The sequence below is a fragment of the Belonocnema kinseyi genome, chromosome 8 (genome assembly GCF_010883055.1).
Source record: "Belonocnema kinseyi isolate 2016_QV_RU_SX_M_011 chromosome 8, B_treatae_v1, whole genome shotgun sequence".
Lineage (NCBI taxonomy): Eukaryota > Metazoa > Arthropoda > Insecta > Hymenoptera > Cynipidae > Belonocnema > Belonocnema kinseyi.
In genome coordinates, this window is record NC_046664.1 from 96,453,895 (window position 1) to 96,470,452 (window position 16,558).

The following is a 16,558-nucleotide window of genomic DNA, read 5'->3' on the forward strand; positions in this document are numbered from 1 at the left end:
CCTGACCATTTTAAGAAGAGGGTCTCTTCCATTTGCAACTCTATGTGCTGTACCCAGAATAATCCTGTTGTGCAGACATTCAAGACTCAATATTCCGCGACCACCTTGGCGCTCGTTCTTCGCCCATGGAACTACTCCAAATGAATAGAGTACTACCGGGAAGGCAAGCATGTTCGTTGCAGATACTTTGTTCCTCGCCGACAGTTCGGAAGACCAAATCTGTCGGATAAGACGTTTATATCTGCTTCGGAGAGTATCCTTTATATATGTCACATCCTGAATGCGCCTCTGTGGCACGCCCAGGTATGTATAAGTCTTTCAGCGCAAAGGTGTCGTATAGCGCTTCTATCAACGAGCTCAGGATCTTCAGGGATGCCATTAAGTTTTCCTCGCTTCAAATAAACCTTAGCGCATTTGTCTAACCCAAATTCCATTCCAATTTCCTTAGTATATCGTTCGACAATCCCTAGAGCTAGATGTAGTTGCTCTTTGTTTTTAGCATAGATCTTAAGATCGTCCATGTAAAATACATAAGTGATCTTGTACTTTCGACCTGCAGGTTTGCCGCACAAGTACCCGTTGGAATAGCGAAGTGCTAGAGATAGTGGCAATAATGTAAGGCAAAAGAGAAGCGGGCTCATGGTGTCGCCCTGAAAGACACCTCTCTGAAAGGTGGCCTTGTTATTTCTCGCACGATTTTTTCCAGATGAGATAGTAAATCTGGTTTTCCAAAGCGGTATCAATCTCTCTACGCACCTAACTATTTGCGGATGAACCGTTAAGATTTCCAAAAGACAGATGATCAGCCTATGGGAGGTCGAATCAAAAGTTTTCCGATAATCAATCCAGGCCATCGGTAGATCACGCTGGTAGCATGCTGCATCTTTGCAGACACATCTATCGATGAACAGGTTCTCTCGACATCCCGCTACGCCTTTCTTTGAGCCTCGTTGTTCATACATTTCTTGCCACACAGGTTCAATTGCCCGAACAATCCTATCATTTAGGATAGCTGTGAATATCTTATAAAGCGTGTTCAGACAAGTTATTGGCCTGTAGTTCTTCGGGTCAGCTAAGTTGCCTATTTTCGACAGGAGTATTGTGCGCCCTTCCACCAACCACTCTGGAATCGGCTCGGAATGCTGATGGATTGAAGAAAACTTCTTCCACCAGAAGGTTTTGATACAATCTGGTCCCGGTGCGGAATAGTTCTTCATCCCTCTTAATACTTTTTTCACCTCCTCGGTAGTAATGGGTGGGCATTCTTTATCAGGTGTTATGAGGGCAACACATAACTCCTCGAAACTATTCATATTTTCTCAGTCTTCGTCCAGTCTATGCTGCACTTCGTAGACTTCTCTCCAAAATACTTCGACCTCCTCTGGTTCGGGTGGGTGTTCGACAGTAACCGGAGGGTCTTGGAAGAGTCGAGATGGGTCAGAGAGAAACTGTTGATTTTCTCTGACCCACCTCTTCCTCCGCTCTAGACTTCTCTTGGCGTCAGATAGTATACGTATTCTCTCAACAATATGCTGCCTGATGGTCAGCAGCTTTGACTTGTTAAGTGTGTGATAACGGGTCCGGAGTTCGCGCGCGAACTTTCGAACCTTGGCGGTAAAATTCCTGCCAGACGTGATGTAGTCAATCACACACTGAATGCGGGACGCGTACTGTCTTGCCCAGCCTATCTTTATGGCAAGTTGATGCATTCGTCTTTTGGTCTTATGATCAACCGTTTGTTTTGTTTTTCGGTTCGCATCGGCCAAAGCTCTCGCTGCATTATACACACAATAATTGATAGCCCAGAGGTCAGATTCTCCAGAAAAATGTCCATGAAGCTCGTCATACATTTAAGCCAGATCTTTGGGCTTGAGAGAAACCTTGGTGTTGATGTTTCTCCGGGTCGTAAAGCATCGCTCTTCCTCTATTGGATGCCTACCCGCGGTTGGTCTTAGTGTCGCCTCTCTCTCTCTTTCCCAAAGACGCGTTCGGTGGCTTTGCCATAGGACCTTCGGTTTGATTATATGATTTAAAGATTTAAAGTCGAAATATATAATGAATTTGCAACAAAGAAGATTAATTTTCTTACCAAAAAAAGTCGAATTTTTAACAAATTCCATGAATTTTCAAACAAATAGTTGAATTTTCAATTTAAAAAGGATCCATTTCTAATAAAAAATAAACAAGTTGCAATTTTAAAAAAAAGTAATTTTTAACTTAAAAAAACCAATTGTCAACAACCCCAAAGATTAAGGGGAGTCAAAAAATATGAATCTTTAATGATAAAGTTCAACTTTTAACCAAGTCGTTTAATTTTCAATTAAAGAAGATAAATTGCGAGCAATATAGTTAAATTTTTAACTAAAGAAATTGATTTTCCAGCATTGTATTAATAATCAACCAAAGTAAGACGAGCTTTCAACAAAATATATTAATTTTTAATAGAATTTTTAAATTTCAAAGCCGGGAGGAGCATTTTTAACCCAGAAAATATTAATTTTTAATAAAAATATCAATTTAAATCAAAAATAAAATGTTTACCTTCTTAGTTAAAAAAAAATAATTCTTATTAAAAAAACGAATTTTCAACAAAATAGTTACATTTTTAACAAAACAGTTCAGCCTAAAAATGACTTTTTATCCGCATTAGATTTATTTTCTAAAAATAGATTAGTTAAATTTTCGACCAAAGAGGTGAATCTAAAACCAAAAGAATAATTTTTTTACAGAGTAGTTCAACTTTTAACCAAGCTTCTGAATTCCTAACGAAAGAAGATGACTTTTTAACAAAATAATTGCATTTTTTAGAGAATAATCAAATTTGCAACTGAATACTAGAATTTTTAACCAAATGAGTTGAATTCTGAACCACAAATATAATACTAGACTTTCTAGCAAAAAGGATTTAAGCGAAAAAACGAGAAAAGGGAGTTTCTTAAAAACAGACAAAAAAAGAACAATTCTTTAAAAGTGAATAATAAGGAAACATACTAAATGTTATTTAAGTTCGTAACTTTTCTTCCACTGACCCCCAACCCCTGTTCGAACCATAGTTTTTTGCATGACCCCCCCCCCCCCATTCAATTGGTAATGCAATTTACTGATGACCTCTTAAAGTTTCAATTTTGGTATTTAATGAAATTATCCTCATAATGTGTAGTGTAAAATTTGTTTAGCATAAAAATCCACAATGAAAAATCGACAAGACTCAAAAAACGAAATTACAACAATTAAAAGAATGACAGAGAACAAGTATATTTAGAGTACACTCACGAAACTTTATTTTCAATTTTATATATATTGGATAAAATATCAATATTACAGAGAAAAGTAACAGCGTTTTCCTTTGAATAATTAAAATGATTTGGAAACTGAAATTAATAACAAAAATTAAAAGGCCTCTAATTTTTCTCATTCTCATCATTTATGATTGAGACAGGATAAGAAAAGAAAAGTCCGACAAGTCCGAAAAGAAAGGACGAGTTCGTTAAACAGCCACTTTGGATAAAAATACAAACTTTGGGACCATTTTTTTATACATAAAATTTTTATTTGTGTCTATTAATAATACTCAGAAGGCCAAACAATTTATCCTGATGACTTTTTTTATATAAAAAAAATTCTCACAGTTATAGCATTTTCAAAATTTTTAATATCAATCGAAAATCAAAATTATAAGCCAAACAATGTACGATATGAAAAAAAGTAAAGGTAAACTTTGCTTTTTAGAAGCCCTACAAGATTATCATACAAAGTTTTTGGATTTTCTTGTAAAATTGAAAATTCTAATTTTTATTGCACAAAAAATAATAAGATATGAAAAATCCCATTTTGTGGTCAAATTACGCAGGATACGAAAGAAGATGAATCAACAAAAATTGTGATCTCAAAAAAGATCTAAAAATGCGTTAATAATCACTTCTTGATAGGAGGTGTACTTTTTGTTTTATTCGCGAAAAATAACATGGAAAATATAAAAAAAACTTTGTGAAAAAATGATACAAGTTATGAAGAAAAAAAATGATTTAACAAAAATGATTTACCCGAAAAAGAGCTACAAATTTGTTATGAATTACTTTTTCACAGGATACGTAGTTTTGGTTTTGATCATAAAAATGGTATTGAAAATAAAAATCAAAAATTTGTGGAAAAACAACAAAAGGTACAATAACAAATTGGTAGAAAAAAGTTATTCGCTCAAAAAAGTGATACAAATTTGTATTCATTTATTACATTTTTATTATTTATGATGGAGAAAGTATTAGAATTGCCCGAAATTTGATACCACAACATTCAGATTTTACACCAAATGACGCAAAATACGACAAAAGTCTCAAAGAGAAATGATAGGTTTTGAAAAATCCTACAAAATTTCTTTAAACCACTTTTTAATAGGACTCGTAATTTTGTTTTATCGTATGTAATATATGCAAATAATCGAAAATTCCAATATTACGCTAAAAGATGCGAGATACGTAAAAAATCTAAAAGAAGACTTGTATGATATTTTGCTTTTTACATGTATAAAAAATAATATGAAAGCCAAAATCCTATTATTAGCATAACAACGCGAGATAGAGAAAAATATCTAAAAAAAAGGATTGCATTTTTTAAGTTTATTTTAAGGTGGTTCAGAAAATATAAATTTACAATTGTCTGTCAAAAAACGAGTGCTCAGCGCGAGTGTCACGATAATATTGTGTACCTCAAAGCCTACAGAGCTTTGAGAAACTTAATATTTAACTATACTTATTTAAGCAAAAAATTCAGAATATGAACACGCATATAAATACTGCGATCTAAAGAGATGCTTTTGATAAAGTTTTATTCAAGCATTCTAAATGCAAAGAATAAATATCTGAGCGCGAATCGCGGGAATCAAAAGACGCGCGCCCCAGGCGCGCTCAAACTTGCGAGCTACGGGCAAAGCGCACGATGAGAATGTGCCTGTGACAATAAATAGTTCATTTATGGATTATTTTATTACAAACTAACAATTAAAAGATAAATGTTGAAAATACATAAATGATACATAAATTTCCATAAAATATTAGGGATCGTCCATATATTACGTAACACTTTTTTCTTTTGTTTATATCGTTGTGTCTTTCTCAACTTCACATCAATTTCATGCTCGTCTTTATTCAAACAAAAGAAAAACGCGTTACGTAATTTATGAACGATCCCTTATCTAAAAAAAATAAAATAAAAAATAATGTTATCGTTTCATTATATTTTATTTAATTCATAATTAATTAAACAAACATAGAAATTTACGAATTACTGTTTACTTAAATTAATAATAGTGAGGGAGGCGGTATTCCTATAAAATTTAACTCGACATCTAAAAACTCCCAATCGCTAATTATACATGGGAGAACGCCGTACGACCATATTTATTTAAAAATTTAATTATTTTAAATTTCAGCTCAATATGTTTATCAATTAAAACTTTTAATGTCTTCAAAAGTATAGTTTCATTTAGTAGAATTTCTACCGCCTCTTTTTCAAAACAACAAAATAATATTATTCATAGACACTAAATTTTAATTGAAAAATTACTAATTTTTTCCATAGAAGATGTATAGCAGATAAAAATATTTATTACGATACAATTACATTTTAATTCAATTTAAAAGTGAATCTTATGCATCTACATATTTTCTTGATGCAAAATTTATTCAAATAATTGATTCAATACTTGAAAATAATAAATCAAAATCCTCGATATAAAATTTGTATTTTATGTTTTTAAGTATTTAGTATTAATCGACTTAGTATCAGCTATTTGATGGACTTGTTCGGCGCGTGAAGATTGCAGGGGCAAAGCAGTTGGTTGGGTGCGGTTTTCGGGTTGAGGGGCATGGGGGGATCGGGCAATTTTCGCCGGGAGCGCCGTTTACAATTAGTTCCTCGAACTATACACGTGCCGCATCTAGGTTTATAATATTTCGATTGATGGGACTTCTTGAATTCAATTCAGTCCCCTGCCTCGAACGTGTATGTGTATGGAGTAGTAGTTTTCTTAGGATTCGGAGGGGAAATGTTGGTCAAACTAAGCCGACAGATGGCACCACAAAAAGTAGGTATGTCTTTTTCATTGAATTACATTAAGAAAAACCAAAAATAATTAAAAACTTAATGCTGTTTACAAATAAACAAAAAATAATATATGAAAAAATAAGAATAACTATTAGTAATTATTTCAAAAAAGAAAAAGTCATAAAGATATGTAGTTTAATATGAATAAAATTTAATTTTGAGAGACATTTTGAAAGCAGTTCGAACTTCATATTTCTATGATTTATTTTGCTGATATTATTGATTTTATTATTTGTTCTAGTTGAACAAAATTATTTATTGTTGAAATTATTAATGTAGCTAATGAAAAATTTAATAATATTTAAGACCGCAATGACAAAAATATTTAAAATATATACATGATGAGAAGAATTAAGAAAGAATATATTACTTATATCCAATATAAAGATAATAATAATCAGACTATGTAAGACTACAACTTAAGTTGCAAAGTAAAGAATCTTTGTACCTTTAAAATCTTAATAATTTCAAGTTTTGAAGGAAACATTGTTAAAAAGTAGTGGTAATTGTAATTAAAATGTTTGAGGCAATCAAGTTTCAATTCAAATAATTTGAGGGAATAATTTGGTAACAAGTCAATGACACGAATAATAAATGATAAAATGAATTTAATATTATTTAATATAGTGTATATATTTATTTAAATTGAACCAAACATCATGCATAAATTTATACAGTTCAATAATTTATTTGTTGCTTAATCTTGAAAGCTTTTTTCTCGCTGCATTCAGCCCCTAATAATTTTATTTGAAAATTTAAAGGAGATTTTGAATTAGATAGTTAATTATATTATTGCAAATCTCATTTCTAAAATAAAAAGACTATAAGCTATTAAAATCTTTAAACAAACGTACTGTACTCATGACGCACAGTTTGAGGAAATGCACTTTTTTCATTAAAAAATGTACAGAGCCTTCAATTTTCTTGCGATTTTGAATTTTTTGTTTTAAATTAAAGACCATTAAGTTCTATAGATCTTGACTCTCTGAAATTTTTTGTCCTCTATTTTTTTATTAATAATTTTTCCAGTCAAAGTATGAACAAAGTCTTATTATCGGTGAAAAAATTTTTATTGCTAAAAGTGCTTCCCATTGATGTAGGAATGACATTTAATAACCAAAATAATTTAAAAGTTTATAATAACCACTGTGATAAACCATTTTTATGTCAAAATATTAGAATTTCAGTTTTTTCCAATTATAATTTCCTTTAATGACCAGAACGACTTCAGGTATTTCTTAAAATAATAAATATTTATTAATATTTGATAAAATATAACAATTTAAATTTTTGTAAACAAATTAGATAAATAAATTTAAAATGTTTTCCCTTTCGCATAGAAAATTTTTTTTGCACTGGAAATGTTTTAAGCTATTGGACGAATGACTGCTAGTCATAAAAATATTAGAAGTGTTAACAATAACCACTGTTTCTTGTGACAACATATTTAAACTTAAGGTTTTATCAAATTTAAATTTTCTTTGATGCCCAAGTCGGTGGGTTATTGTCAAAAGATTCTGTATTGAGTGAATCTTAGCATGCAGTGTTATGATTCATTTCCAATCTATTACGATTGAAAACCCGACATTGGGACATTTTTTATGTAAATTGTTTATAAACATGTAAGTTGTTATGTTCCACTAAATATGAACATAGATACATTGTTTAGGAATATCCGTAGCCATTGTAGCGATTAAAGAAAATAAAATTTTTGATAAAACCTTACATTTGAATATTTTGCCACGAGAATTATTTATAACAATGGTTATTGTTAACCTTCTCAAATATTTTTGTGACTAGCAGTTATTCGCTCAACAGCTTAAAATATTTCCAGTGTAAAGAAAATTCTATGCGAAAGGATCAAAATTTTGAATTTCTTTATCTAATGTATTTACAAAAATTTCAATGAAAAAGACAGGCCTACTTTTTGTGACGCCATCTGTTGGATTAGTTTAACCGACAATTCCCCTGCGTATCGTAAGAAAACAGAAAAGTGGGGGCGATGCATGGGGCTGATTCAATCCGAAGAATCTGACTGAATCCAACATTAGTCCAAAAGGATATGTGTGAATCCAAAATCAAACCGAATGAATCACTCACCAATCGGAAACAAACTTGCACTATATCCGAGTGAACTGGAAACTAATCCCAGCCTAACTTTCATTCCTTTTAAATTCGGGCTTTAACATAAACTTAAATACTAACACACATTTTAATCCTTTTCAAACCGTGGACTTAACCCACATTGCACGTTTCCCGAAAAAAAACAAGTTTGCCCCAGGTTTTTTTGGGAACAGCATAGGTCTAAACCTCTGGCAGATCTGGATCTTTCCGGAAGTGGGCTATGTGGGCAATCCGATGAATCCAAAATTTATCTAAACAATCATTTCAATGCTTCTCAATTCTCGCACAAACATTAACGTCAATCCCAACCAATACAAACTTCTCATTCAATTATTTCCAATCCGAATGCATCAAAATCCTTCTACAAAATCTCTAAAATTTGACGTTCACATAAATTTTTCAGTTTTCCGGAAATCTGAAAATGTATCAACTTTCTTCAATATTGATACTAACTCTTATTTTTTACTCATTTTTTAAGTGTTTTCGTATGTCTCTCGGTTTTCGAGATAATTTAAAATTTAGATTTTTTCCTTTTGAAAATCTTTTTATTGGATTAATTTGTAGTGTCTGAGGACCACCCCTTGCACAAAACATTAAATATTTGGTCAGTTTTCGCTTATCTGACCATTTTCGAGATAACGCAAAATTTTTGTTTTGAAAATATACTTATATATTTACAAAATGATAGAAAATAAGTGGGGTCTCAATATTAAAAATCCTGTAATTCCCCAAATTTTAAAAATGTTATAAAACCATTTCAATCATAAACTTTGCTTACACAATCATACGAATTCACAAAGTTTCATAAAAATTGCTTCACCTCCCTACAACTCCGATATTTAGAAAATTGATAGACCTAAGTTTTTTTTAATTGAGCGATTATGTTTATGTTTTTTAACTAAGGCTGCTACTCTAGGTTTTAAGTTCAATTTCTAGCTCCAAGTCAGTTCATATTCAATATTTAAGTGCTATCTTTTTCTTAAATTGTCTATCAGAATATTTATCAGACGACAATTAATTGTATAAAACTCAAATATGTTTACTGTAAGTGAATATCACTATTACTTAGTGGCATAAATTATATTTTGCCATAAATAATATTAATCTTATTTACCACAACATCGATTTTGAGTATCCAAAGAAAAAATACCAAAACAATTATGGGTTCTGAGTTTATAATATTGAATCTTGGAAATTTTCTATTACATACATAGGAATATAATTTAATAATAATTAATAAGTTTTAAAAAAAAATAATAATAATCTGAATCCAGCGGCGTCCGACCTTTTTTTCATGTGTGGGCTCACTGAAAATATGTTTAAAAATAGTAATTTATGATAGGTATTAGGTTAATTTTATTATTAGGAATATGTATATATTATGGGTAGGCTCAATCCTACACAGCCTAGACGGCTCTAACGCCCCTGTCTGAATCCAACAATTCTTACTTTAACTTATATCAAAAACCTACACATCTATAGAACAATAATAGAGTAAAGAATGATTTTATAATATCGTAATAGCATTTTCTTAACATTCTTAATATTCAATATGACTTAAAAATAATTTTACCTTGTAAGGGGAAAGATTGTGATGAAAAGCAGATCAAATTTCTCTATGATGATATGCATTCTCTCAATCCAGCTTCATACGTACCATACATTAATTTATAATTTCGTATAAAATAATTATAAAAAGTTTTCGAATACACATTTTATGCTCATCGTTCTGTTGTATTATATTTAGAATAATTTTTTCCCAGAAGGTTATCTTTTTTAAAATAATTAATTATATTTGAGAGATATATATTCTTTATTTTTTGATAAAGAACAAAATATACACAATATATACAAAAACGTTTACCGTAAATTATAATTAGTTTGTACAACTAGGAAACTCTTAATACATATATGACTGTTGTTTCTCGAATTAATTACTTATTCTAAGTCGTATCTCTATATTGGTATTGATAGTAAAGTAATTTGATATTTCTGATATAGAAAAGTTTCCTTTACACCATAAGTCAATACCACTTTAATTTAATATTTTCACCCAACTTACAATAGCACCGATGGAAAATTCATTTTTAAAAATATATTTTTTCACATGCCATCCATATATCTTTATATCGAATAATTTGTTTTAACAGCGATCTTGTTTTACACTTTAGGTGCTACAAAAGATATCAACATCTCTATACATTTTCTCTTTTATGTACGATTTCTCTTATGCATGAAATTAAAATTTACATTTTTGATACGAAGTCACTTAATCTATATAATACAGCTAGAGTACGATTATGTTACATTATAGGCCACATTTTCTCAGATCTCAGCCAGTTACTTTATATGTATACCAAAGCAAATATTTTAATCCCTGTTTTTGTGATCACTGATCATACTTATCGAAATATCTTTTAGTAAAAAAAAAACAATAGAAATGAAATAAAATATAATTCAAGTCATGCGATTACTTTTACTTCCATAATTGTATGTCGAAGACGTCAAAATTTGTCATGATTTAAGCTCTCTAGAAATTTTTAATTGATAGAAGACAATCTGCAAGTTCAATACTTATGCAAGTTCAATACTTAAATTCCATGAAGATATTTGAGATTCATTTACAAAAATTTTCTCCTGATAAACTACGAGTATTTCAGTCCGAAGAAAGTATATATAAAATTTGAGAATCACAGTAAGTTTGTCGAAATACATAACAATCTCATTACATAAACGCCCAAGGAAAGCACGTTCGATGAACACAAAGAAACGAGTAAAAAGATAAAAGACAATTTAAGAAAAAGTCGGTTAAAAAATATCGAAAACATTCGCAGCGAATAATTGAGGTTTGATATCTTGGCATCTACTTAAAAGATCTTTCTTGGCTCAAAGTTAGTTAGACGAGTAAATTAAATTAATTTAAAACTAATTACTGCGCGGAAACTTTTTATATGCCGTCTGACGGCTAAAATTAATATTGAGACAGTAACTAATTATTCGAACATAAATTTTATCAATATGGAAGATCCGATGTTCCTAGGGTCAAAGATGTGATTTCTCGAATGATCATTTCGGCAATTTTCCATGCTAACTCTTCCTTGGCCTGATGGCATTTAATATAAAAATGTTCGATTTAAGTGACTCAATTTTATAACAATATATAAAAATTTTAACATTTTTTGTGTTCCGTATGAACATTCTTACCTTATCCTGCTCCATATTTACTAATCTTCTAACCGCTCGGGATAATCGAGATTCCTTTTCGTATTTTCGATGTGGGTCTGGTTCGATTTCAGTAATAAATCGTCCCATGTTGTCGACATATCCAACACTCAGACTGAAAAACAGTTAATTTTTTACAATTTTTGTTAAAAAGTTCTATTGTTAGAGCAATAAGTTATTAATCATGTTTCTCTTAGACGCATAAACGCGTGGTCTATTTTGATACAAAAATGTTACGCACCATGGGGCCATACATAAATTACGATTTGAAAAAATGTGTAAAGTACTCAAAATTAAATGTAAAACAGACTTTATCAGTACATTAAATGTTAAAATTTTCTATAGTACTTTATTGATCATTGTTACAGAATTTCCTTGGAAATGCTTAAATAAACTTACTATTGACCAGAATAATTGCAACTGCACTCATAGAACAGAAATAATACTATTATTATGTAACTTAACTATTTAAAAAAAATTGTATAAACAAATTATTAAATGTGTCTTTTTCCCAAACACACACAAATCGTGGGTGATAATGCCTGAAAGTTTTCTACGAGTATAAGCCATAGGGAACGCGATCTTTTTTATTAGGTAGTCCCAGTCAGTTCGCCTTCTTATCTCGCGGCGTGGTCCGATTGAGCCTACTGATTGTAAAGAAAATTGGCATACGTTAAGATTTACTATACTATTAAGTTCCTCCTATATACATTTGAAGCTATCCTCTTTTCACAATTGATTTTTTCTCTTCCTTTTAATTTTACTCTTTAACTATATCCCTAATGGTTAATGAACTGATTTTACTCTCGTATCTACACTTAATTTTTTTTTTCTTTTCCTCACCCATTAAAATTTCTAGTTACATAATTAATGTAGCTGAACTACTTCTCACATAAGTATGTTTCAGATCTTCATTTCGTATTTTGTTACCATTAAGTATATCCCAACCAATTTCCTCCAGCATTTCCAGTAGTTCCTTTCCCTCATTGTGAGGCAACTGATCTTTTGAATTTCTTACGTTATATATCCCTCTATGTATAAACTCCTCTTTTTCCTATTTAATATCGCTTCCTCTTCTTCTTTTATGTAATTTTCTATTTCTTTTCTTGTATTTTTAATTCTTGCCCCTTATATATTGTCACTGAGTCGGTCTGTTCTATTTTCATAATTAAAATTAAATCCTAAAACTACGGGCACTCGGGAAGAGCCTCGGCTGCCCTTGTGATAAACACTAGTCTAGCAAGGGAGTTCTTCGCCCCGGAGAGTCGTAGAACCGGTACCTCTAGAGAAAAAGGTTTCCTCTAAGTACTTAAAGCTTTTGCTCTTCGTGGTTCGGAACCCACCTTAAACGGTAGGTCACCCTCCCACCAACAGGTAAGTGTGTGTGGGGGAGGGCGGTGTAAAGGAATAGGGAAGAAGGTGCAAGAAAAATGTAAACCCTTAGGGGACACATTAGAAGCTTCCATTCCAAGTAGAGCTAAGGGATGATTCACGAAATTATTCGAACATGAGATCGATTGCGCGCGCCATCAGTCAATAAGTGGGGATAGCGTGGGACCAATGCACTTTACATATTGATCCCGGCATCGGCACCACTTCTTCTTCCAAGAGCTTCACTGGCGAGTGACAATTATTTCATTAAAGGAAAGCTACTCTTCTGTGATTCTTCTTTTTGCGTTTAAGAAATTATCCTCACTCATTTTGGGAGTTTGAATAATTAACACGTGCTTGTTGGGATTTTTGAAGAAAATTAATAAAAGTTTAAGTGTGTGTCATCACTTGAAAATAATTTATCAGAGTGACAAAGCGTCAACCGGAAATGTCCATTTTCTAAACGAAAAAGTGGCGCCAGCATAGTTTGAAACACGTGGCATGGCCGTGGCACCGTCAAAACCCAAGAAAATACATTATCAGTTTGATAAAATCAACCCAAATAATTAATCATCACCGGTTTTTTGCTAAAAGCATTTATGTTTATGGAGTATAAGTATACCCGGATATGTTCAAGCGAGTTCAGATAATTTGCCATAACTGATTACACTTATGATGAGTAATTTTTTTTCGAAGTGTTCCAATTTCAGCGTTGCGTTGTGGAGACTCTAGCAGTGAATGCAAAAAACAAGCAAATGGGATGAATGACGTTAACTCTTTGAAACATTTATTTTTAGTTATTCAAATTATTAATTTAAAATGATAATTACTTTCAGCGAAACGTAACATATAGCCATATATGCAATATTGCATGTAGGAAACCCAACTTCACTTTCTTCTGAAGCGTATATTATGTGTCTACATATCACTCTTAAAATTCATAGTCGAATTACAGTATTTATTTTCAACCTACACATATCCTGTGTTGGAGAGTTGTAAGCATTGCAGTCTGTTGCGTAGAAATGGACATTTGATTTTACCTTTTAATAATTTGAATGGCATTTTTAGGCAATGAAGTGATCTTCTATCTTCCAACAGCATTATATCAAAACGTGTACAAAGTTTTAGGTATTAGCTACCGTTTTCAGGATAAATACCCTCCTCCTTAAACACCAAATACCTCAAAAATCTCTTTTGTATCTTTTCAAAAGTCTCAGCACGTGATACAAATATTAACGATTCCCTTTACTTAAACTCTTGCACATCCTGAACAAACATCCAAGCTTTTTTCTGGCTTGTCTACTCATTGTTTCAATATGATCCTTAAATCTTAATTGTGAGTTAAAATTTATTCGTAGATTGCATTTTCTACTTGGGTATGAAGAATTTGTATATTGTTCCCGAAAATATCCTTCCCTACCAAGTCATGACACCAAATCTTATCTACCATATCTATACGCTCTTAATTCATGTATTCTGCAAATCCTCGACAACCTCGCCCTCTTAGCACAATTTAGAGCACTCATACATTATGATTCGAGGAATCCTAGTTTCATTTTTTAACTTTAAGGCTATGTTCCAAATCTTCTCAGGATTACCCTGTGGAGAGTTTTCTGCATCTGCTAAATAATTCTTATGTTCATTTTTAGAATCCGTTTAACGATTTTGCAAATTTCATTGAGAGCCTTTATATCATCTGAATCATTAATCTTATACAACTTATTCCAATTAATTTAAGCTAAGTTTAAGTATAGGCACGACGAATAGTCTCCTTTTTAAAATAAAATCTGTTTTAACAATCAATCTTAAACTTACAAAGTGCATCTTTTGCTACGCAGTCACAATCAATTATTAAAGTGGGATGGTACTCACACTCCTTCACCATAATTTCTGAACTGGTTTTTACGTTACACATAGTATTCACAAAAACTATGTCTAAACATCTATTGTTATTCTGCAAGATTTTGTTGCATTGGGTTAAATGCATATATTTAGAAAACTCGCTTGGTTATACACCCTGATAACTGAGAGAAAACCTTCAGAAGAATCATTGTAATTTCTTAGATTGAAATTTAGAGCAATAATAATTATCCCATGATTTTCCATCCTAAAAAAGCCATTTCCTCGGTAAATAATAAAAATTCGTTAAACTTTAACGATGGAGGTATATATAGAACAATTATTACACAGGTCGACAATTTTCAGAACCGGAAACCAGAGTATACTTGTCCGAAGGTTTTGAGTGCGCTGAACACGAATCTGGCCTCAGAATTGCTCTATCACGTCAGGGTTAGAGATATCCTAACCTAATGTGCGAAAATCGCGATTTTAGCCTATATTTGAGGTTATGTAACATCGCGATATTTTTTTTCGAAAAACTACAGTCAGCACCTTAAAGTATAAGCCTTGCCCTTTCAAATGCACTTTGGTTCGCTCAAATATCTTTTTTTTCTCTGAAATATTTAATTTTTGAAATTACATGAACATGTACAAAACTTGAGAAGCAAGGCTTATACTTTACTGGTTGTAATTTTTCGATAAAAAATATCACGATGCTACATAACCTCAAATATAAGCTAAAATCGCGATTTTCGCACTTATAGGTTAGGATATCTAACAACCCTGGCGTGATAAAGGAATTCTGAGGCCAGATTCCTGTCCAGCGCACTCAAAACCTTCGGACAAGTATACTCTGGTTTCTGGTTCTGACATTTGGTCCAATTTTATCGGCCTACGTTATTAAAGAGTAGACGTTTTTAGATATTTTTGTAGAAACAACATTTATGCTAGGTTAATAATTTTTCAAACTAATCAATGGTATATCTATTGACAACCTTCTCCGTATTTGTATTGAACCCCCTAACATTCTGATAAAAAATATTTTGCTTTTCCCTCGCACTTGGTCAAATCCTGATGTAGATTCTAAAGTTCCTTTTTGTTTACCTTTGAATTTTATAACTTTTTGGGCCTCGGATTCGTCCTTTTCTGTAATATTTTGCCAATTCAGTAGAATTGTTTACCTTCCAGCACAAACTCAAAGTCAAAACGTTTCATAATTTTCAACAAGTTTTCAGACCCACTCTTCTTATTTGCAGTGCCCTTTTTCTCCACATCAACTTCCGCCATACCGAAATTTATGAGCCTGTTTTTCCTGTTATTTCTATCGTCAAATTAATGTATACAGGAATTGCAATTACTTGCACCATCCTGAACCGGGTATATTGTATCGCTCGCCGTAATTTTTATTTGGTTAACTCGCTCCTCAAATAAAGAAAATCGATCTTCCATACTCTTAATCCTCCCATCAATGACATGATAGTCTTTTTGAATATTATTAATCCGAAGTTTCACTTCCTTTAAAGCCTTTATCCATTGCCTACCCTCGACTGTCTTTTTGTCTTCTAAGCTGTACAATCACGTGTCAAGCATTTCCTTCAGAGGCGTAAAGTCAAAAATATCTATGTCGTCACTTTTCGTCGAATTCGCAGGTGAATTTTGACCAGCATGATAGCAAGAGACAAGCAAAGCTTCTTTTCTGTTTCTCATCCTCTATCCAAAATTTAAATGATTTGTATCTTGGCATCCAGAACACCTACATATATCGAACGGTTCAATTAAGTTGAACTCTTCACTACATCACTGAAAAAACTAGTTGGTTGGGACAACTAACAAAGTAGTAGGCCCAACTATTTTAGTTTGTAATATATGCCGCTGCTATTAAAGTGGTCGAGGCTACTAC

The 16,558-nt window shown here is 31.9% G+C and overlaps 1 protein-coding gene across 1 annotated transcript in view; it reads right to left on the reverse strand.

Moving 5' to 3' along the window:
• Positions 1–10,020: 10,020 nt before the first annotated feature.
• The window catches only part of LOC117178768 (A-kinase anchor protein 10, mitochondrial), a 21,972-nt gene continuing 15,434 nt past the window's right edge, over positions 10,021–16,558 (reverse strand). The window contains exons 8-9 of the mRNA XM_033370227.1: positions 11,431–11,563; positions 10,021–11,329 (exon numbers count right to left, since the gene is read on the reverse strand). Of these exons, the coding sequence (XP_033226118.1) occupies positions 11,240–11,329; positions 11,431–11,563 (223 nt within the window). The 3' untranslated portion in view covers positions 10,021–11,239. The remainder of the gene's footprint in view (positions 11,330–11,430; positions 11,564–16,558) is intronic.